The 23,934-nt window shown below is 51.3% G+C and overlaps 1 protein-coding gene across 1 annotated transcript; it reads right to left on the bottom strand.

Moving 5' to 3' along the window:
- Positions 1 to 6,370: 6,370 nt before the first annotated feature.
- DIPK1C (divergent protein kinase domain 1C) lies at positions 6,371 to 23,885 on the bottom strand. The gene is made up of 4 exons (XM_060311034.1): positions 23,700 to 23,885; positions 14,282 to 14,956; positions 11,378 to 11,542; positions 6,371 to 7,085 (listed from the first exon to the last, which is right to left on the bottom strand). The coding sequence occupies exons 1-4, from the start codon at positions 23,883 to 23,885 to the stop codon at positions 6,885 to 6,887; spliced, it is 1,227 nt and encodes a 408-aa protein (XP_060167017.1). The 3' UTR covers positions 6,371 to 6,884.
- Between the last annotated feature and the right edge of the window lie 49 nt (positions 23,886 to 23,934).

Raw genomic sequence — 23,934 nt, forward strand, 5'->3', positions numbered from 1 at the left:
TTGCCTGTAAACGCTTTGTACTTTGCCCTCCTAGAACTGAAAACCTACAGCCTTAACACCCGTGGAACAGGACTCTCTGCAAGGACGAGGGACTAGAGGGCCCCTCGGCCCCTCTGCTGCTGCAAGCGCCCTGACTCCGAGAAGCTGTGCTCGTGGGATGCGGTCTCCCCTCCCCTCCCGGGGACCCAGCCCCACCGCCCACAGAGAGGCTGCCCCTCACAGGGCAGCCCCCGAGTCCCCTGGTCTCTGCACAGGGCCCAGGGTCCCGGGGGGCTCTGGGCAAGGCCGGCTTGCAGGGGGTTCAGCCGAGTATTTTCAGAGGAAACAGCAAGATTAAAGATGTGGCGGGAGCAGAAGGTAAGCAGGAATTTTTTATAGTGAGTCAAAGTATTGATTCAAAAAGCACTAATTTGGAGACTTTTGTAGCTTTCTCAGAACGACATGCCTCCTTGTTAGACGTCTCCAGTTTCTTCTCCCTGCCTTCAAAGACCTTTCAGGAGGCTGGAGAGGATAAAAGGAAAAGTGCTTAGAGAGAAGGAAAACAGTAGCGAAGAATGAAGTTTTGAAAGTGCCGAAGAGTCTGGAGAAAGGAGGTTTGGGGATGATGCGCTGCCTTCCGTTCGGGGAAGCAGTGTGATGACACAATACGAAGCACTGCTAACGAGCAGAGCCCAGCCCACTCTTTCCGGCTCTGAAACCCTGCGCTGCCTGCAAGGCGTGGTTTGAAGGAAGGCGAGGATCCAGGTCAGCCAGGTCCTCTCCAGATAGGCAGATATTTCTAGAACACCCACAGGTACCCTGTGTTCTAGAACACCCACAGGAACAGGTGAGAAGGGATGAATGGCCCCGAGTTTCTCATCATCACCACTGGAAAACCAAATCAAAACGCCCACAGTCTTCAGAAATGTGAGGGAGGAAACGTGGTCCTGCTAAGAAGAAGGGGAGCCAAAGCAACCAGGGAGAACCCTTCCACAGCCATTGAAAACAGTCATGCAGTTTCTTGAGATGTGTTTTTAAATGTGACAGCTGGTAAGTGTCCTAGACTCTGCTCGTCCCAGGCCAGAGATTTCTTTCAGGGCATGTCAAGCTTCGGCAACAAAGGTGGAGTGAGAGAGAGTAAGTGAGTTAGCACGATCTCAGTGGAGTTGGGGGGAACCTTTCTCAGCTAGCAATCACACAGCGCGTGGGTGGCTGCACATTTTCTGTCCTGGCCCTGAGCAAGGGGCATTCTCTTAGGGCTGTGAGAGGGAGGGAGCAAGGAGCGGTCAGAGGGGGCGCTTCCCGAAGAAACGGGGACAAAGCGGCACCTCCTCGGCCAGGACAGGCAGCTGAAGGGCCAGGGCAGGCAGCTGAAGGGCCAGGGCAGGCAGCTGAAGGGCCAGGGCGCGGTGCTTCTGGACCACCAGTCGGGAGTTTGGTAAACGGGCTGGTGGCAGTTGGTGTTAAGGAATCGAAGCTGGAAGGACAGAAGTCGTACCTCCGTGTCTATTATGCAAAAGTGATTGGTCGGCAGGCCATTATTTTATGTAAAGATGATCCTTTGTAGAAAAACTGACTCAACGCCCTGCAGCTCAGAGGAGCTTGCTGGAGGAAAGACCTTCTGTAGGTGTCACACTCCAGCCAAGGCCCCTGGGAGCCAACTGGTAACGGCCTCTGCAACGATAGACTTAGAAGCTATCCTCAAGCTTTTGGGGTGCATCGGAAATCATGGGGGCTGGGGGCAGCCTCAGCCCCAGAGACCCTGATTCCAGACCCAGGAATTTTCACTTTGAAGAAGCCTCCAGATGATTCTGGGACGACTCCCAGAGAATCACTACTCCACAGTTTTCTGTCAACCCATCTCGTTCAGGTGGAGCTGCCATGGTGGCAGAGGTTCCAATGTCTCTGTCAGCAGAATTTTGTGACTGAGACCCTGCTTTGCGCCAGACTGGGTCCAAAGTAGAATTCTTCCCTCCAGGATTGTCTGGGGCCAGTTCTCCTTCGTAGTTGCAGTACGAGTGGCTTTTGTAGAAGTTGTAATAGTGATCGAATCATACTCGTAACCAGCTACACTTTCAGCGTGACTTCTATGAGCCAGGCCTTACTTTTGACAGGAGAGAAAGAGTTCTTTCAGTTGCAAACTGAAAAGATGAGAGAAAAACTGACTTTGGGGAGTTTAAAAACTAGCGGTAAGTAGAGATGCTTTCTATGCCTATCAAGGAATGAATGCCTTTTCCCAGCTCTGCTCCAGCCAGCCCCACAAAGGGCCACATCCAGCAGACCCCACCGGCCTCCACCCCCTTCTGCTGTGTCCTGCTCTTTGGGGAGCCCTCTTCAGCAGCATGGGCCAGAAAATGGATGAAAATGCAGGTATTTTTTACAGGGAAACGTTTGCATCTGTGCATGAATCTACCCTGCCAAGTTCACAGACTCTTTCACCTACTTTATCTCATTCAGTTCCCTGAAGAACATTTATGTCACATTTTGCAGGTGAGAAAATTGAGGCAGAAGGTAATCGCCTCACCTAAAGTTACACAACTAGTTAGCATGAGAACCAGAACCTTAACCCCAGGCTTCTGGCTCCAAGTTCGGGAGCCTTCCAATAAGCACGTACTTACTTTCATTCAAATGCCAGGTCAATTTGTATATCCTGACACACAGCAATAAAATAAAGCTGGGCCTAAAGAGAGAAAATAATTTAAAGCGGCTAAGAGAGAATTCACTCCTCTTGTGAAAACCTATCCAGATGACAAGCTGCTTTGGAACAACATAAAAATGAAGAGTGGGGTGTTTCTCACAGTGCTTTTCTCCAGAAAGTTCTCTAAATGTGCTTTGTTTCTTTGTTCTCCAGAAATGTGCTGACCAATCACCTTGCAGTTGCCAAGGCAGTTGTGATTTCCATTAAGCATATCCCTTTCCATAAAACGACTCGGTAAATGCTTTAATTGTGTACTTTTCAAGTTAGTACATCTTGAACATCAGAACTGACCATCTGTCCTGACTCTTGCTTCATAACTACAATGCATTCCATTCCTCCTCTCAGGTTTCTATTGGGGAAAATAAAGGACAAAGCAACCAAGTGAGCCCAAATACCCCAGTTTAGTTTCTTAACCACGAGGTGCCACAAGCACCTCCCTGATCCCTGCGCACAGCGCTGGCTACAGTGTCTTTCTGAAGCATTAAGCTCAGGGCACTGAGAGCAAACGGACACTGCAGGAAAGCAGCTGCGCATGGAGGCCTTCGCAGGGTCAGAGCCTCCCAACACGCGGAGGCACAGATGCTAGCTGGGCGTCCGCGCTGTCTGCACTGGGAAGCGGGCCCTAGGAGGTGAGGGAGAGACCGTTCCCGCAGGCACCCCTCCCACCGCCTCAGACTTACTGGGGAGCAGCTGGCTCCCTTCTTCACGGCCAATGCCATTATCAGCAGCTCTGCCCAGGAGGCACCTTGGGCACTCACAGGTAAGTGGGAGTTGGAGACCCTGGCAGCTCCGGCATTGCTCCGCTCACACCCTAGCAGGCTCTCTGCCACGCACCCCGGCACTGCTGAGCCCACCGCTCTCAGGGAGGGTCAAGGACAGCGTCCAGGGCAGCGTGCAGGGCAGGGCAGTCCTCTTAGTCAGCCCAGGCTGCTATAACAAAATACCATAGACTCGTGGGAAATACAGGGGATGCTGGCAGTTTTAGAAGAGGAAAGGGAGAAAGGCTGAACCCAGAGCACCACGAGGAAGAAGCAGAGAGAAGGGGGCTCATGGAGACTTCTCCCAGGAAGACAGGAAGAAAAACCGCAACTCCTCACCCATCAGGTGCCCCACCAAGGGACTCAAAGTGGGCCCAGCAAATGTATCTGCTCTTAACATTTGCCCATGGGATTTCTCATGAAGCTTCACTTCAGCGATCCTTAGGAGGAATGAAATACAGTCCACTGGAAAAACACAGGGAGTAAGATTGAGGCCAAAGTCAAGAATCAACGTCTTCAACACAGATTTCAGGACCCAAAAGGTGGGAGAAATCACGTATGTTACAGAGCCAGAGTGGCGTTTTCCCCCTACACTGCAATTACTAGCACAGTAAATGTTACAGTTTCTTTATGTTCCTTGGTTTCAGAAATTTCCAGCCTAACTCTCCCACCCCAGCTGCTCAAAAAACAGCTTCCAAATCAAGTTTTTAAAATAGCTGCTCTTCCAATAATTTAAGTTAAAATTCTAGGCGTTTGTCCTGGGTGTTCCCAGATGGCTGGTGCCGAACATGGGGGCAGACCCATGGGAGGCAAGCCTAGAGGACTTCTTGGAGGTGGCACATCTGTGAACTGCTTGCTACTCACTTCCTGTGAGGAGATAAGAACTGAGAGGAGGGTTAGAAACATTTGTGGCCACTTGACATCGTCCATGCCTCGTGGAACAGTTCAGGCATCATGCGGTCATAGCATGTGGCCTGAGCTGCCTACAATTTCTGTGCAGTTAAGGTTTGTCACCTGTAATCCAACAGGGCATAAAATCTGGAATCATTTCATCAAAAGATCATTTTAACTGTAATTTATTAAGGTAAGTTGTGAAAATTGACTTCTGATGAGGGTTTATAAATGAATAAAGCACTTACTTGCTTTAATTTGGATAAACTTTAAAAGGAATAAACCGTGCTTGCTGAGCTCACTTTATAATCTCTTCGAGTCCCGTCCACACAGTACTGAGCGTGTTTTGTCTACTATGCATGTTATTAAAACAAAACATAGAAATATTTAGGGAGACATTTTCCCCTACAAATACGGTGGTTGTTTAATTAGATAAGCAAGAAAGAATCTCACTTGTCACATTGAAAATATTAAATACAGATACAGTGTTTGTTTATTGTATTATATAAAAGTATTATTTTGCAAGCGTTTGAAAATTGAAAAAAAAAAACTGAACTTCACCACAGTCTAAGAGATACTGCCATAGAGGGAATTCTCCAGGCAGGATGGGAAAGGGGCGTGGTGTGTGTCTGTGTGTGTGTGTGAGATGGGTGGTCAGACGCAGGGGAAGGAATAAACTGCAATTTTCAACAATAAAAACACTATTGTGTTGGGTAATTACATGTTGCACAGCCTCCATGACAAACAGAAACATTTGTTTCCATTCTGGTTGAAGTGAAAAGGAAACTTTTCCCTCCGCTGCCTGGGCGGTTAGCTCAAAGGCCAAGGAAGGGGTGTAACCCCAGGGCAACCACAGGAGACCCATGTGCCCTCACTATGCAAAAGACGACTGTTTTGAGGGCACAGACCGCAAAGCCCCTGCGCCTCCCTCCCTGGCCGTCTATTTCTCACTGCCTTCGTGGGAACCTTTGGCTCAGAAAGAGAACCTGCCCTGAGGGCCCGGAGGTTCGTTAAGACCCTCACCACTGCAGACACAACTTCGAATAGCACAGCTCAGGTGCAACAAGCCTCTGCTGGGAACACCGCAGCCAATTCTCTTTTTCTTTTAGAATCTACTAATCCAGGGCCTGTGCTCAAACTTTAGTTTTAGTTTACTTCTGCCACAAAAATGACAGACGTGGATTTTTACTGCCTGCTAGGCAGAGTGGGTCGTTTATATATTTGATTAGAGGAGGCCGTTGATGAAATTCAGTCATGTGGAAAATGCCAGTGGTGATGGGGGAGGGGAGGGGTCCTTCCAACCAGAGTGTGGGGAGTCACAGAGTTAGAACTGGGGGGCCTTAGACTACACCCCCCAACACGTCCTTCCTCTGGGCGAGTGGAGATGCAGCTGAACCAGCATACACAGACAATTGCTCTTTGTCTGCATCAGAAGGGGTTTGGGCAAGGAAAAAAGAAATACTTGGAATTTGTCAATTTGTGATATTTTAAAACTTCAGATTAATTTGTCTTCTCCTGTTTGTAAACCATCAACAGAATCCCTAATCCTCTCTTGGCGTCTTTCTGGGTTTACCTTGAGGGTGGCCTGTGGTGGTTTGCTGAGCTCTCACCCTCCCCAGATGTGGACTAGGGCTGTGTCCCCCCCAAGGTGGACAGACCTCTGGCCGGCTCCACGTGCCCGACCCAGGGAGTGACCAGCATGCGGTTTCCTCCCGTTTGCTCTCTTGCAGCAGAGCCACAGCATCGGGAACGCCTTGGAACCAATTCTGCCAACAGGTGACACAGGGCCTGCGGCCTGGTCTTCACTGGAGCGGCAGAGAGGCGCCGGGTCACAGACAGGCACTGAGCACAGGCCACCTGGCCCTGGCTCTGCCTTGAATTCACCAAGCCTGCAACCCCTGCTCCCAGGGAGGATGTACTGTGATACGAGATGAAGTGCTCCCTAAAAGCGATGTTACAATCTGTAAAATCCGTTCATTCCTCAAAATGAAAAACACTGTAAACTGTGCTTTCACACCCTTGCCAGTACAAACTACAGCTCCCAGAGATAAAACTTGGGTTTTTTATTGTTTTCAATTCCAAAAGCAAGATGACTCGTCTCTGCTAGCGAGGCCCGCGGTGCCAGTGGCTACGCCAGAGAAGGCACCTTCCCCGCCCGGAGGCGCACAGGGCCCACACCCTCACCCGCTCACACACGCGTGCACACACGTCCACACACCTGCGCAACTTTCACGGCCACGTGCGCACTCACCCTCGCGCATGCGCGTGTGCGCGCACGCAGGTGCACTCTGTGACGTGGTGACGTCTGCAGGGCGCCGGCGGGGCTCTTGCTCCAGCACAGCGGAGCCATCTTCCGAGAACCCGGCGCCGGGACCCCCCTGCTTTGTGTCACTTCGAAGGGGTGACGGGCGAGGCCCAGAGGGGTCCTCAAAGCAGAGCAGAGGGAGGAGGCGGCTGAGGGACGAACAGCGCCGGGCAGCCCCCTCCGCACACAGTAAGCGTCCCCGAGGCCCTTATCCGCGCCGCAGACGCGCTCCCTCACCGCGCGGGGGCCGCGGCTACTCGTCCTCTCGCAGCTCCCGCAGCGCGGCCTGGAGGAGGCGCCGCAGCTTCGCGAGCACGCGGGGCGCCGCGTCCTGGGACCCCGGGGCCGCGCACTCGAGCACCGCCGCCCGCAGCTGCCGCCGCAGCGAGGCCGAGACGGCGGGGCTGCCGCGGGGCGAGGAGAACCAGTGGCGGAGGATCTTGTCGCAGACGACCTGGGGGAGGGCGGGAGGGGGCGGTCAGCTCAGGCCCGGGGGCCTCCTGGAAGGGCCCTTCCTGGACCCTAACCCGCCCAGCGGGGAAAAGGCCACCCCGGCTGTGGTGGAAATGCCGAGGGGGAAGCTCCGGGTGACACTCAGAAAGGACTGAGGACACTGCAGCAGAAAGTCACAGGCGGGAGCTGCTGCATAAAGAGTGGGCCCTGGGCAGGCCCAAGGCTGCCAGCCCCGCCATCACCGCACCCCTGAGGGCGCGCTTTCTTATCCATAGGTTGGTCACGGTGACAGTCATCGCCACCTGGCAGGGTTGTCCTGAGAGCCCCAGGACACACTGGTGACGAGGGGTATGCAAACGTGATAGTACTTTGAGGCTCACTGAAAAAAAGGTATATTGGAAGGGAAAGGCTGCAGACTCTTTCTGAGGAGCCTTTGAGAGTTTTATTTTAGGAGAAGTAAAAATTAAGCCACTATCTCACAGCCTTTAGTTCTCCTTGGGTATGAAATTCACTGAGGCTGAAGATCTCTTTAAATTCTCCATTTAAACACACTGTCTGTTTTACAGCCGTCATGGTTTCCTCCCTGTTGGATGGAGCGCTGCCTAATTAATATTCTGCTCCATTTTTCTATGTCACACTTTATATTAGACTCAGTTAACAAATGCCTCAATTTTATAGAGCTACTGTTTCTATAATTTTGACTTGTGTTTCCCCACCTCTGCAAGACTGAGGATTCTGTTTAAAAACAAATTATCTTATTTCTCTTTTGAGTTGATAATACATTTTCAGGGGCAAACATGGAAAATGTCCCAAAAGATAGGCTGTAAGTCTCCATCCCACTCCTCATAACCAGACACTCGGCTCCTGGCTCTGAGAGGCAACCACTCCCTTGAATGTCCTTCTGGAGAGTCTATAAATATACATGCATTTCCTTTTTCTTTTACTTTACATGGATGGGAGTATATTGCACACACTGTTCTGTAGCTTCCGTTCCCATTTAACGAAATATAAGGGAGAGCCTTCCAAATCAGTCCTTATAAGGATATTCCATTTGTTTTAATGGCTGTACCTCAAATGCATATCATAAATTATTTAGCTAGTTCCCTATTGGTGGAAATTTAGGTTGTTCACTAACTTTTGCTATTATGAAAAATGCTTCAGTACATATCTTGCAGATATCTTTTTCATTTTGCATATGACTAAATTTCTGGAAATGAAATTTCTGGGCCAAGGGGTATGCATATTTTTTGTTTTGATAGCTATTGCCAGATTGACCCCATAAAAGTTGTACCGAGTTACACTGTCATAGCAGCGTATGACAAGAATGCCCTCAACAACACGTGTCGTCTTTCTTTTTTGTTAACTGATGAATGAAAATGGTTTAATTTGTATTGCTCTTCTTATCGGTCAGGTTGAAAGTATCTGTGCTTCCTTTCCAGTGAGTGGTCAAGGTGATGTTCTTTGCCCACATTTCTATCAGATTGTTAACTTTTTTCATATTGATATGTAAATGCTCTTTATATATTAAGGACATTAACCCCCTGCTTAGATTGGTTTCCTGGGGAGCAGACTGTAAGGTGGAGGTTTTCATGCAGGGATTTATTGAGGGTCGTTCTCAGGAACCATCTTTCCATGGAACTAAGGGAGGAGGAAAACTTCTGGTACTGGAATGGCCTACAGAGTTTTCCTTATAGAGGCCAGGGGGCTGGGCTTTGCATTTCCCGCCTCCCCACTGACCAATCACTAGATGCTGCCCCTGGGATGTGGGGTTACCGTGAGCCAAGGACGATGCTGGGGGATGCCGTGAGTCTCAGCAGCTCTGAGTCTCAGACAGATAAGGGCTGTCTCTGTCCTCTATGCTCCTCGTCTGTAAGAGGAGTTGCAAATATTTTGCCAATTTTCTCATTTAACCTTTAAATTTGCTCATATTTTTTGTAACTTTGTTTTGTTTTTGCCATGTGGATTTTTTTAAAATGGTTAAATGTGTCAGTTGTTCCTCTTATAGCCTCTGAACTTTGTTCTGTACTCAGAAAGGCCTTCCGAACTCTAGGGTAGTACTTTAAATTCTCCCAGTTTTTTCTGGAACATTCAGGATTCCATTTTTTAGGTGTAAGTATTTGAGCCGTCTGAAGTTTAGTTTGATATAAGGAGTGGACCAGAAGTTAATGTGATCATTTGTTGTTCCTGAATACCCACTTTACCAGCACCACTCACTGTATAACCCAGCTTCCCTCTCACTGGCCTGAGAGGCTGCCTTTATAACATACTGAATACCCATATGTCATTAGGTATACTTATGCAATTTTTAAAAATTCTATTCCTTTGATCTGTCAATCAACTGATGCAGGGCAGGGATTTTTTTTTTTTTTGAGTAAAAGTGTAAGTTAGAAAAGTAATACATACCACCGTAGAAAATTTATAAAATATAGGGCAAAAGGAAGAAAGTAAAAATTATCTGTAATCCTATCATCCGTAAGTAATTGCTTTTGACGTTTTCATATCTTCTTTCCCAATCACGTACTACGTAACGAAAATGAGATCATGGGTAAATACTGATTTGTAACCTGCATTTTTTCGCTTAATGAATGCTTCATATTTTCTCATATCCTTAAAGGAAGCGAAATTTCGTTTCTAGGTCTTTATTCAAAGGCATGAATCAGAAAAGGTGCACAAATGAAATTGCTCAGCTAAAGAGAGTATTTCCAACAGTCATGCACCCTCCAGAGGGATGTAGAATTTCACAATCACGTTAACAATACAGACTCTTACCTCGATTTCTCTGAAGCCTCACCTGTTAATTAATAGCATTTTAACAACTATTCCCAATAGTTAAAGGTAAAAAATTATTATCGCTGGGTTTTAACTTGCATGTCTTTGAATAGTAAGATTAAATATTTTCCAGGTTCTCTGTCTGTCTGCACTTCAGCTCCCGTGTATCTGTCATATGTTCTTCTCTTGCCAGTTTTGTGTGTGTGTACCTCTCCCCGCTTAACGGCTCTGTAAGAGCCGTTTATATATTAAGGATACAACCCTAGTCTCCAGTTATGCTGCAGAGGGCAGGTGTTAGTGTTTCCACTTTGTGGTTTGAGGGCACAGGGTGGTTGATGCTCTAGTGAAAGCATATTGTTCCCACATCTGGAGAAGAACGATTGCGCTGCAGACCCACCGAGGGTGTGAGTCCACGTTACGTTGTAGAGGCTGCCGAGTCAGGGCCTTGTTCGGCCTGGTCCAGGACCGCCAGGTTAACTACACAGCTGTCCAGGTCTCCCCAGGTCAGTCCTCTGTGCCGGCGTGACTCAGCCTCAGGCTCTGGCCCCATCACCAGGTGTGCACCGGGGTTATATTGGCCTTATGGGCTGGAGGATTGTACACAGACTGCGGTGGAGGTGAGACTGCGGAGTGGACTGGCTAGGAGAATGGAACACTAGGAGGGCTGAGGCTAGAGCACAGATCAGCGGTGGTGGAGGTGCGCCCAGCTTCCCTGCTATGACCTCTTCCTGGTTGTGGTCAACACCTGTGAGCCCAGCTCATCCACACCCACCTGAGGGCCTGGAGTGAGGGCTGGGAGCAGACAGCTTCTGCCGGAAGAGGGGAGATGTCTTCCCAGTGCAGGGTTCTCCAGCCCCACATCTGGGTCTCCCTCACTCTAGCCTGGATCCTAGAGCTGGAAGCCAGGATGGGTTCCTACTTGTCACTGGTCTCCTGGATGTGGGACCCATGCACTTTCTCCTTCTATTAACCACCTGCTGGCCTAACCCCTTGCCTGTCGGATCTGTGGTGTCGCCCACCCTCTCCGGTTTGGCCAGTTTTCAGGACTGCTTTGCCCTTTTTCTAGATTTATCCTTGGTGAATCAGTCTCTGGGTGCTCATTCTGGGTGTGTGTGTGTGTGTGTGTGTGTGTGTGTGTGTAGATGCAGAAATTAGACCTAGAGAGAAGGGCTACCCAAGTCCCCATGGCTCTGGGGGACCCAGTAAAGGCTGTGCTGGGAGCACCATCCATTAACCCCATGGGGTCACTTGGCCGACAACCTCCGGGGTAGACGACTAAGAACAAATGATCCCCGTCTCCCACCATCCCTGCCCTTACTGGACACATCGAGCCCAGGTGACATGGTAAGGGTGATGACCTTCAGCTACATCACCGGGATGTCACAGTGTGGCAGGCAGAGGCACCCAGAGAGAACAGGGTCCCCCCTGAGAGAGGACAGGGTCCCCCCCGCAGAGAGGACAGGGTCCCCCCCTCCGGAGAGGACAGGTTCCCCCCCACCCAGAGAGGACAGCAGCATTGCTCACCTGCAGGTTGCTGTTGGTTCTCTGGGCTCCACACCTGTGCACTCGCAAATCACACTTTGAAAAACAGTCAAAGAAATTGCAGTCTTCATCTCCCGTGCAGTTCTGCTCAAGAATTTCCCTCATTTTAGGTTCAAAAAAGGCCATGTCCACGTCAATAGCCACCACCTGTAATTGAAACAGCACACGCCTCTCAAGAGGACCCCCAAGGCCGCAGCACAGAGGGAGCCCTGCAGTATCACCCCACCCCGTTCCCCTTTGCAGGTGCAAGTGTCACAGACTTCAGGGGTCACAGAAATCTACCAGCAGGGAAGAGGGGCCAGGTTGTGCTGGGGACATACAAGCCACCGGCATAGATGGCATGGCAAGGCTTTAACTGCAGAAAGGACCTTTGTGGTCACCAGTGAAAGCCTAGCATGTGCAACTAGTATCACTTTCCATCTTTAAAAGTTTTCTCAGATTTAAAAGTTGAATCTCTGAAATATCTTTAAAATGAATTGGTTTCCCCTTCTGTTGCTTTGTCACTTTGGTTTCTGACATTCAAGGCTCAGGAACACAAAAGCTGTGAGACACAGGTAATCTATCCCTATGAATATAAGCAACAAAAGAAAACTACATTCAAGGGACAGGTGGAGGGTGTGATGGTGAGAGTGGGGTGGGCAGTACGTAGGTCGTCTATTTATGCTGTCTGTTACCTGAGGTGACTGGTTTCCAGCTGTGGGGAGCTGGGGGAGTGCAGGGAGTGGCAAAGCCAAAGTTCGTAAATTAGGGTCGATACATATGGACCCTGGTCCAGCAGCATCAAAAACTAAGTCCCACTATCAGCGTGAAAATGTGATGAGCCCCTGGAATTTCAGATTTATCTTCCTAGCGTCAACCCAAATAGACTTCAAAACCAGAAAAAGAATAATGTCTAAATTATGCAGATGTTCCTCCACCACCTGAATTTAAAAAAAAAAAAAGATGAGCTCAAACCTGAGAAAACCTGGACTCTGCCCAAATCAAGCCGTGTATAGCTTCAAGGTATTAAAGAGCTATTAGAAGACTCGATGAGGTTAATGGAGTCTGTGGCATTTCACAAGCCTTCACAGATCAACCTCAAAATATCGGCCTTCTCCCTTTGGTAGCGTCTCAAAAAAGTGTTCATTTACATCTCAGTTCTCTGCAAAGTCAGGAGGCACATTCCCAGGTTGTTGTTTCTGTTTTTTCCTTCAAGATTGATGCCAGAATGCAGTAAAGCTTCTTGGGGATTATCCAGTAAAACAGAGGAGGGAAAAATACTTTATTTCAAAATATGTGGAGAATAATGAAAACAAAGAACAGGGAACTTTTCCCTATTTAACAGCCTTGTCGAATTACTAATCCAGGCTCTGCAAACAGAAATTACCATTTTAATCAATTTTTCCTATCTTATTATTCAGACAAAAGAAATAGCTCATTTCATTATTTATACTGGTTAATACACTAGAAATATATGAGGCTGTGCTAATGAGTCTGTTGTCTTTCATAATTTATTTGGGGGGCTACAAGACACTTCTTTTGATAGTTCCTGGCCATCTCCCCAGCTTCCCCTGGGCCCCGGTGGAATTTCAGCTCCCTGTTACTTCTGTCTTCTGGCTCTGATTGTTCCCTGTTCATCTCCCAGGAAGAGCCAAGTTTATTTTTTAATTTTAGTGTGTGCTGTAGAATGGATTACAGCTCCTGGAAGCATAACTCTATGCACCTAAAATAAGAACAGTAACAAAATGAACAGAAAAACCTGCCTGAGGTTTCTTAGATAACATCGGGAGAATCCTAAAATTTTTCCTGCACAAAATTACCTAACTTGCATCATCTTCAGACATCGTCCTAGCATCAGACTAGAACGGATTGACGAGGATTATTTTGTTCTCCACTGAAAAGTGTGCCTCTAGAGCAGGAAACATCATCTGTTTGAAAAGAGCACTTTCTGGCAATAGTTTGGGAGCAAGAAGTAAAGATGTTTTCCTAGTTCTTTTGCAACCGCCGGACAGATTCTCAAGACCTGCAAGGGGGGACCCGAGAAAGTGAATGACTGCGAGTCATCCATTCTTAACACGTTACCTGAAGGACAGCGCTCCTTCCCCACTGCAACACGGACCAAAGGGGGAACCCTCCTGCTGGTCCGTCGGTTGCTAGTTCTCACACTGAGTGTGCATCAGAATCACCTGGAGGGCTTGCTTTTAAAACACAGAGGGCCGCATCCCACCCCGGAGCCCCGGGCCTCCTGCTGCTGCTTCTCCACCTCGGTCCCTTCTTTGTAGGCCTGCACTGCCTGGAATGGGACATAAAATGCACCTGCCTTCTGCAGAGCCTGCAGAGGCTGACGTGTCCACCCGGGAAGGATTCTCCCTTGTGTGAGGCACCAAAACGCCAGTTGTCCCTCTAGAAGTCTCACCCACAGAAGGGAAACTAGAACGTCTCCAGAGGAAAGTATTAGAAAAAGTTGCCCATCATCCTAGAGCATGGACACCTTGAAAACAGTGTCCCCCTACGGAGCCTTTGTACAAAGGCCCCCAAAGGCCGTCCTCTCTCCTCATCCTCCGAGGCTCCTTGTCTCCTGAAGACTGTTTTCTGCACAATTTGCTTGCTTTCAAAATAGCCCTAAGAAGACGCGAAGTCGCTTTGGAGAAAACAGAGCAGCCCTTAAGGACGACAGACCACGCCTCCCGCTGCGAGCGGCCGTCCTCCCAGTTCGGCACCGGGCAGGCGCCTCTGTTCTTTAAATTCTGTCATTCCCACTCGGAAGGTTTGGCAGGTCGGAGTTGTCCTGGCTAGAAGGTTGCATAACGCTGCAGGGTCTCCCCTGATTTCAGAAACCCCCTCGTTTAGGACCACCCAGACCCAAGTCTGCCCTCCACGGGCGAAACACACGCCGCAGCCACTCACCGTGAAGTCGCTCCTGATGGCAAAGTTCTCGGGCTTGACGTCGCAGAGGTGCAGGCGGTGCGAGAAGTCGTGCTCGAAGTGGCGGACCATGTCCAGGAAGCTGAGCGCCACGCCGCTGAGCGCGCGCGCCTGGGCCCGGCCGCCGCGGGCCGCGCCGTCCAGGGGGAAGAGGGCCCGGAGGCGGGGGCTGCCCGCGGCCAGGTGCTCCACGGCGTAGAAGTGGCCGCAGGAGCCCAGCACGGGCGGCGCGTGCGGGCTGCGGCCCCGCAGCAGGCTGAGCAGGACGAACTCCTCCTGCTGCAGCAGCGCCCACAGGCTGGCCAGCTGACCCCGCAGCCGGGGCCCCCGCCGCCCCAGGCCCAGCCGCCCCAGGCCGCCCTCGGCCAGCTCCAGGCCCAGCGCGCTCTTGACCTCCCCGGCCGCCAGCAGGAGGAGCTCTGCCTCCGGGAAGCCCTGGCCGCCGGCCTCGGGCTGGCCTTCCAGGAGGCCGAGCGGCGGGAAGCTGGAGAAGGCTTCCTCCTTGGACTTGAGGACCACAGGCCGGCCGCGCCAGTCAGCCTGCAGCACCTTCTTGCCCCGCTCGTAGTACAGGCAGCGCCGGTACCGTAGCTGCCCCGCCACGCACAGGTCCTCGCACAGGTCTCCGCCGAGCGCGCCGCCCCGGTAGTCCTGGCACTGGAAGGAAGGGGACAGTCGGTTACACCGCGGAGGGTCAGCGAATAGACACAAGGCTGGTCCCCGCACCCAGCACGCTCCTAACAGCTGTGCAGACCATCTTCACCAGAGTGAACCACGAGGCTACTCGGGTCAGAGAGGAATTATGAAGTCAAAGGTTTGAGAGCTTCCCTGCTGGCACAGTGCTTAAGCGTCCGCCTGCCAACGCAGGGGACACGGGTTCGAGCCCTGGTCCGGGAAGATCCCACATGCCGCGGAGCAACTAAGCCCGTGCGCCACAACTACCAAGCCTGCACTCTAGAGTCTGCGAGCCACAACTACTGAAGCCCGTGAGCCACAACTACTGAAGCCCGTGTGCCACAACTACTGAGCCCACTTGCTGCAACTAGAGAAAGCCCATGTGCAGCAGTGAAGACCCAACGCAGCCAAAATAAATAAATACATTTAAGTTAAAAAAAAAAAAAAAGACTTGAAAGAGTGCCTCAAGTTTGTTCTCCATCAGGCCCAGGTCTTAGGAAGCAGGTCTCTGCCCTCCCCCACTTCCAGCTGAGGTGGGTGATGCTGGCAAAGGCCTCTGGCAGCTGCGTTCAGTTTCCTTGACTGTCAGCGAAAGGGCTGGGCCAGGCCCGTGGTTCCCAACTCTTGGCCTCACGTCAGGGTCACCCAGAGAGCTTTCAACCCCCGGTCAAGTACAGGTCAGCCAGACCTCGGGAGGTGGGTCCCCGGCGACCCCAGGAATGGCCCTTCCTCTAGAACCTCTCCTTGCACCCACTGTGGTCGCCGGGAAGTGGTATGGCTATAAGGCCAGCAGGCTCTGGGGGACTGCGGGGTCTGGAGAGCCCACTGCAGGAAACAGGAGGCAGGAGAGGCCTCGTGGCTGGCGGGGCAGGCACTGGGCGCCTGCAGAAGAGGAGCCCTGCAGGGTAAATTCCAGAAGCGGGGGGTGTTCGGTTCCTGGGGGTGGTGAGGAAGGCACTCAGGGACCCTGAAATGGGGAACTTCTCCTAAATGTCAGGCTCTTAGGCCCTCCTGCCACATGGGGGACCTGGTGACCCCACCACGACACTGCAAGCATCCGTGCTAAGAATACAGTCCAGCCAGGCCCTGCCCTTCAGACCTGCTAGAGGGGGAGCAGGAGATGCCAGTGTGAAACCGATTGAAAGGGAGGATTATTATTCTGTTCTCTTTCTTTTTTATCTCTTTCAGGAAACCTAAACCTCTGGACCCACGTTTATTAGCGGTTGAGCCTATTTCCTGACTCCACCTGTTTCCCCCCAGATGCCTCTTCCTCCCACGTGGGCAGAGGCAGCTCAGGTCTGTACTTATATGCTGGCCAGACTCTCTGGTGGTTCTGTGCTGCTCGGCTTTAGTAACCCCAAGGAGGTTGTATACAGCTCCTTCAAGTCGGAAAATACACCTCCAATGCTTGGATATGTGAATAATCCCCGAATCCAAAAAGCTCGGAAAACTACAAGTTTTTCCATGACTCGTTCGCCCTCATGGAGTGTCACATCCGACTGAAAAGATGAGAGCCTATTTATGGTCTGAGTGTATTTGACCTGTGACTTTGCATATACTTCGCTGCAGAGGTATTCATCAGCTGGATTTGTCTGATTACGGGTGCTGCCTCATGTGCAAAATAGAAGGTATATATATGCGGCATATTATCTAACACCCCAAACAGTGTGAATTCTAACACAGGCCTGGCCGCAGAGCACTGGATAAGGGATGGTGTATCTTTATAAATACTCCCAGTGACTTGTTGAAAGCACATAACCAAAACGCTCATTAAAAAGATATACTGGGCTTCCCTGGTGGCGCAGTGGTTGAGAGTCCACCTGCCGATGCAGGGGACACGGGTTCGTGCCCCGGTCCGGGAGGATCCCACGTGCCGCGGAGCGGCTGGGCCCGTAAGCCATGGCCGCTGAGCCTGCGCGTGCGGAGCCTGTGCTCCGCAACAGGAGAGGCCACAACAGTGAGAGGCCGGTGTACCGCAAAAAAAAAAAAAAAAAAAAAATATATATATATATACTCCCTGTTCTTAAAACAAGTATCTGGATTTCAGGGACCGTTTCAGGCAGTAACTGGACAACAGCCCCAAAGGACCAAGACAAGCCATCAGACCTGACCCCCCCAGCTTCCTGCTGAGGGGCTCCCACAAGCTGCTTCTCCTTTGCCGCGTTAGATCTCGGCGCCGCACCGTGTTGGGCGGTGGGGATGTCACGCTTGCCAAACCCAAAGATGCACGTGATGGTCCCGATCCTGGAGTCTGGGAGTGCACCCTGTTTGCCTGGGGCTCGCTTTTTGTCTTTGCAAAACAGACAACCATAATGCAGCTGTATTAATAAACACCCATGAAACTGTTTTAAATACACTTGATGCTGTGTACATCTTGCAATTTAACTTAACACCATTTTGGTCAAATGCCATCCTTTTACTTTTCATCCTGGTACCTCTTTCCAAGGCGTGGGGTCATAAGAGGAGCATCAAAGGATCAGGACCCTCTGAGTGACTCTCTCTGCTTGGAATTGCTTCCACATCACGGTGCCTCGGAAGAAAGCATCAGCTGATTCTGGTTCCTCTGAGACCTTTCAGGGTAATCTTAGAGGTAAGGTGGGAATGCAAGGTTTAAATGATTGAGACTCCCAAGAGTAAAAAAGGTGTGAGTGACGGAAGTAATGTGGGCTGTTCATTTTACCTGCTGCAGCTCTGTTCTATTTTATCTGGTATTTACAGAGTTTCACATCTCTGTAACAAGCCTGACAAGAAAAGGCAACATTTCTTTTTCTTTTTTTTTATAAATTTATTTTTGGCTGTGTTGGGTCTTTGTTGCTGCACGTGGGCTTTCTCTAGTTGCGGCGAATGGGGGCTACTCCTCGTGGCAGTGCATGGGCTTCTCATTGCGGTGGCTTCTCTTGTTGCAGCACGGGCTGTGGCCGCGCGGGCTCAGTAGCTGTGGCTCGCGGGCTTTAGAGCGCAGGCTCAGTAGTTGTGGCGCACGGGCTTAGTTGCTCCGCAGCATGTGGGATCTTCCCGGACCAGGGCTCGAACCCGTGTCCCCTGCACTGGCAGGCGGATTCTTAACCACTGCGCCACCAGGGAAGCCCAACATTTATTTCTTGATTGTCTTATGAAGCCCCTAAGCCCTTTGAGTATATCCAAAATGGTTTAATTCAATTCCATAATCCTTTTTAGAGTGTCATCAAATTTGTAGTTTAATCAAAGGTGTTTTTGTATGAAGGACAGAACAGAACTGGAAAAGAAAGAAAAGCAGATGATACAATCGAGTTTGGTAGGAGGAGATGGATCCTGAGCTGCGAGCTTCAGAATCCTGCTGTGCTGGGCCGAGGGGAGAGGCATGGGGAGGGCGAGATAGGGGTGTGGGCCCTGGCTGGGCCACTGCCGGAGAGCGGGGAGTGCCGAGGGTGTCAGCTGTGACTGCCCAGGGCCTTCACTCTCCTCATCTAGAACTGCGGCTGAAATTGTCACTGGCCATGAGAGACACCTGTGGGCCCAGAAGCCCGCTCCACACCCCGGGGGTGGGGAGGGGCCGTGGGCAAGCTGCCTCGGGCGCACCCAGCCACCTTCCAGCTAACAGTGCTGTGTGTGAGCTGAGCCACGATCCAGCTACAGGTGCCGGGCTCAGGCTCAGGCATCACAGAACGAGGTGGCTGCCTTTCAGACTCCTCAAGTGACAGTGGAGTGTAAGCAAGAAAGGCACATGGCCAGGCTTGGCTTTGGGGCCAGCTGGGTTTGCCTCTGGGCTCAGCCTCTTGCTGGCCTGTGGCTTGTTTCCAAGTCTGTAACATGGGATGATGACACTGTGTCGTGGGAGACCTGTAAAGGTCAACCAAGGCCATGGGTGCGGAGGACCTGGTGGTCTCTGAATTCTAGTTCCCTCCAGCCCTGGTCATTAGAAGGCAGGGGGCTGGGGAGGCTTCTTTCTGGAGAGATACACTCGAGCTCAGTTTTGAAAGATGAATTGCGAGTCTGCCTAGCGGACCAGGAGGGAGAGAGCAGGGAATGACCTGCCGAGGAACCCACAGATGCGAAGTCGCTCGAGTGTTCAGAGAACCGGACAGTTCAGGGGAGCACAGGGCAGGGTTAGAGCAAGTGCCGTGCGTCAGGGACTGGGCGTCCTGCCAGAAACGCCACTTGCTCTGTCTCCACCTGACAGAATGCTGCCCCCTGCAAGGGTCGGACCCACCTTCCCTGGGAGGCCACCCCACCTGCCAGTGGGAATTCTTGTCTCCTCGGCCCCAGGTTCCATTAAATAACCCCCGTGAGCCTCCATACCATCCCCGGCCCCCGCTGGCTCCCCACAGCATGGTGTTTTCTACGAAACCGTACCGCGTCGATGAAGTCAAATTCAAATTGAACCCATACGAGATTTGCCCCTGCAAATTTAGAAGGCAGTTCCAAACGGGTTGCAAGGACATTTGGCATATAGTCTGCTGATTTTGGAGGGGAACGTTACCTTTGGCTGTTTTTTTCTGAAGGTCAGCATGTTGAGGTATAGGCATACCTCCAGATGGCTGGCAGCTTGCAGGGAAGCTGCCGATCAGGAAGGGTGGGCAGTGGCGCTGGGCGCCCAGAGCCCTGCCGGGCCACCAGCTACTGGAGGTGTTGTCCTAGGTTTCTGACCTAACTTTCCGTGCCCCGGCTACCTCGTTTGTCACGGGAGATCGCAGGGGTAGTTAGTGCAGAGCTGCTCTTTGTCGTCACCCTTTGTGATGAAGCCTTTTTGGCACATCAGTCCCTGCTCTTCTGATACAGAATGTAAAATTCATCCACTGTGGCTCTTCTGGTTACCAGAGTTCCAGTGAGTTCTGTAGGATCTTTTTGCATGCCTGTGCTTGCTAAACTCAGAGAAAGACTTAGCTCGGCTTTTAAAAACCAGTAAATTTACAGATTACAAGTTTACAAGCTAGTTAAGCAGTGTCATCGTGTTAGAGACAAGAGTGAAATTATCTTATTAGCAGCATGTCCTATTGAGGTAGCTAATTTTTTTAAACTCAATAGAAGTAATGTACTTTTAACTCCATTTTAAAAAAAATCACTTTCCTCTGGATATGAGGAGGCCCTGACTGCCATCTTGAACAGGTACATTTCTGTACCCAAATGTGTGTGCATACAAAATCCACAGGTATCAGATTTTAAGATAAGCTGGGAAAAAAACCAAGTTAATAAAGTCTCATTATAGTTAACTGGCATTTTTAAAAAATTAATGAAACTCACAGCGAATTCATATTTCTTATAGGTTGTGTGCAAACGCACACTCCCAGCAGCCCCAGTTCTTGCAGAAAGCGTTCTCAGTGGTGGTTACTTAGAACCTCCCTCTCTGGCTTGTATCTCGGTTCTCAGGCAAAAACAAAACCTGTCCTCTCTAGTCTGGGAAACCGGTGACAGGGTCTCAGAGGTCATGCCCAAGGGCTGGGTTTTCTTTTGTGTGTTTGTTTTTGTTTTTAAGGAGAATTAAGTTCCTATGCGGTTAGCAGCCCTTATATCTCACGGTGGAATTCCTTCATGGAGCAGTCACGCTGTGCGTTGCAGAACCTCAGAGCAATTAGCCAGGCCACTCTGCAAGCCTTCTTGACCCCTGGACAGCTTAGAAGATAGACATCACATACGTGGCCAAAGCACTCATTCCCTGCTATAAAATCTCTCTGGGTATGTGCCCTGGATGCTGTAGTCCCACTGGGACCTTGGGTTTCTATCAGAGCAAAGAAAGATAAGCCTGCCCTGTTAAAAAGAAATCCCAGATGTAGGCAGCCAAGTTAAGTCACATCAAGACCTAACCAGCCGGAAGGGACTTAAACCTTCTGAATAACAGAGAGTCTGTGGGAATCTTTTTGAGATGCTTTGAAAGTGATGTGCTATAGAAGGGTTAAGTATGCCCAGTTGTTAGTTACTTATGGTTTTCAGTATTGGAGGAGCCAGTTCTGTCACGGGGTCTCTACTATCAGAGGCACATCCTGGCTCCACGACACAGTAACCGTGTGAATCGGGACAAGTTACTTCACCTCTCTGGGGCTCAGTTTCGCCATCTGTGAAATGGGAGGAGTAAAAGTACGTACCCCGCAGAGGCTGAGATTAAATGAATGAATACGTGTAAAACTACTTAGCACAGAGCCTGCCCCGAGTGAGCCTCAGCGGGCACCCGCAGCATACGTCCCCGCCGCCCTGGGAGGCGCTCTGCCTGCAGAACCGGAAGCAGGGCCTGTGAACGGTCAGACCCAACGCTAGTCAGCCTGGCACAGCCTGCTGACACGGTTCCCTGGGAAAGTGGGGCTCTGGAAACCTCACAGAGATGTCTTGATTACGGAATGAGCTGAAAAGCCGCAGGAAAAAGGGGGGCTGCCGTCTGCCCAGAAAATTCTGAAGCTGGAAGACCTGGGCTCGACTCTGGAACCAATCCAGTTGGCTCTTCCAACACTCTCTTGAGACTGGAGTGTGCGGGGCCCCCTCCAGAGGTGGGGTGAGGCTCGGGGGGGCCCCAGCGCCCATGACTCCCCGCTCCTAACCAGCCCCTCAGCTTCATCCTCAGATTCTCCACCTGCCTGGCGTGAGGGCCCGGGAACGTGCTCAGAGGTTCACAGCTCCCTTGGCTTTGCCCAAGGGAAAGGGGTTCCCTCTGGCTCAGCTGCGGCTGTTCCTTTGGTGCTCTGGGATTCAGAGTGAAAGCTAATGAGAGTCTGGAGGCCAGTCAGAAAAATAACAGCCAGTTTTATTATTAAGGATAAAAGCCAGGCAGAATGAATTGAAAGGACCGGCGGAGCTGAGAGACAGAGGCTCGATTCAGTCCTGGGAGGCCACAGTGCCACAATGCCAGCCTCTGCGTGGCCGCCAGGGCCCGGCAGAGTCTAGGATGTGGAGACTGGGGTCCTATTCAAACCTCAGTCTAGTTCACAGTGTCCTGGGTGAAAGGGAGCCACGGTGCTGGGTGGGGTTCCCGCCAGCAAATCCAGAATGGAGAGGGTAGAAAGGGAAAGTCAGGTCCTGAGCAGAGCGTGAGAAATGGCGGCCTCAAAGGGGGCCTCCAAATGACGCTCCCCCCAAAAGCAGGTCATTGAGAACTGGTCAGGTGAACTTCAGGCAGACAGACTGACATGGTATTTCAGATTGTACTTTTGGCAACAGAAAAGATTGGCTGCCACAGGAGACATGTTGGTTCAGCCTCCAAACAGAATTGGTTTTAATTTATGAGCTGGAATGCTGGGAAAGTTATGATGAGCAATGACTTAAGTTATACTAGGCTATTTAATTTCCATTAGGCTTTCTCTCACTTAACCAAAGGTAAAGAAATGAAAAAATAGTGTTTGTTTTTTATTTTAATCTAAAAGACTATTATATTATTTTTGGTACATGGGTAGTCATCCTGGCCAAGCTATTCATTTTATACTATAATTAGTCAATCAGTCTCCCCAAAACAGAGGGAAAAAAATCTTTATCAGTGAAAGGAATTTTTAGAGGAGTTATTGAGGAAAATCAATGAGCTCTTGTAACTTAAAGAAAACTTGATAGAACGTCAGTGTAACAATGAACAGATAAGTGGATAGATTATTGATAGATAGGATGGAGGGAATCGATGAGTATCTCACCAACGTTATGATCAATTCATGCGGACACGTCAGACTCAATTAGGGAAAATGATTTGGTCTAGCTTGTCCATTTCACCTCATTCCTTTAGTTTTTCCAAGCTCACTTTTTAAAAAAATCATTTACCTGAAAGCCTTTATGCTACCACGTTTTGAAAACCTACAATCTCAGAAGGCTCACCCAGATGTAAGCAATTGGACTGAAAACTTCCCATGAGTTTCTTGAAGATCTCTTAGAAAATAGATCACTTTTCACACCAAACACTGAGATGGTCAGTATTTTAGGAAGTGAGTAATCACTCAATCAATGTAACAATAGTTGCCTTTACCTTCACCTTGGCCTTCCTTTTAGGGATTCCTGCCTTTATCCAAGTCTCCTAATGCGCTTCATCTTCCGAACCAAACAGAGAGACCAAAGAGCAGCCGGCGTTCGGAATCAACTAATGCGCCTCTGGGGCCCAGAGCGCGCAGCAGCAGCCTGCAAACCCAGGTGTTTCTTTCTCTCCCTAATTGCCGGGCTCAGCTATGGAGCCCCCAGGCCCTCCCCTGTCCGGAGACCCCGCTCGGACCCCAGGGTCCGACCGCCTCCCTCGCGCTCCGTTCGTCTGAACGCGCTCTGTCTTGGGTCCCGCAGACCGCGCCGGGGAGAGCAGCGGCTCTGGGGCGCAGCGAGGCGGGGGCCGGGCCCTGCGAGCCGTCTGCATGGGGCTCGGCGAGGTGCAGCCCAGGCTGGACTCGCCGAACAGCGGCTGAGCGACCGAACGGCGAGTCCAGGGGCAGGGGCGTGGGCTCCCCGACCCGAGCCCTCAGCGGCCCGCGCCCCGAGCCCCGCTGTCCGAGTCGGGAGACTGGGAACAGACCCGAACACTTGCTTTAGGAGCGCGGGCTGGGGGCGGCGGGAGAGCAGTCGGGCAGGAAGACTCTCTTGGGACAAAGGACCAATTTGGGCGAAACGGGGGGAGACATCCCCGCCCGCGCACAGAGGACTCCCGGGATGGAGACCGCATCCCACGCACCGTGTCCGGGTCCCCTCCCCTCGGTCCACGGCCGTGCCCAAGTCCCCGGCTCCCGGGGCCCGCGGAGGGTGTCCCAGCCCTGCCCCCGGGGCGCGCGGCGCGGGGCAGTGCGGCGGCGGCGACACCTACCAGCGCGGCCAGGATGCGCCGGCTCTTCTCGTCGGTGCAGCGCTCGGAGAGGACGCCCGGGTGCGCGCGGAGCAGCAGCGCGGCCGCCAGCACCCAACCCGCGGTCCACGCGACGCAGACCAGCAGCGCGCCCCGCCCGCACCACCCGGGCCGGCCCCGCGAGCCTGCCGCCCGCGCCCGCGCCATGGCCCGCCCGCCCCGCGCCCAGCGCCCAGCGCCCAGCGCCCCGCGCCCT

Source organism: Globicephala melas, chromosome 13 (genome assembly GCF_963455315.2).
Source record: "Globicephala melas chromosome 13, mGloMel1.2, whole genome shotgun sequence".
Taxonomy (NCBI): domain Eukaryota; kingdom Metazoa; phylum Chordata; class Mammalia; order Artiodactyla; family Delphinidae; genus Globicephala; species Globicephala melas.

Bases quoted from the DNA above. Each gene is read 5' to 3' on its own strand.
- DIPK1C (XM_060311034.1), bottom strand. From the start codon at position 23,885: ATGGCGCGGGCGCGGGCGGCAGGCTCGCGGGGCCGGCCCGGGTGGTGC. The intron at 11,543-14,281 runs GTGAGTGGCTGC...TTTCAATTACAG, and splicing joins CCATCAGGAGCGACTTCACG to GTGGTGGCTATTGACGTGGA. The intron at 7,086-11,377 runs GTGAGCAATGCT...GCCCTCCCCCAG, and splicing joins GAACCAACAGCAACCTGCAG to GTCGTCTGCGACAAGATCCT.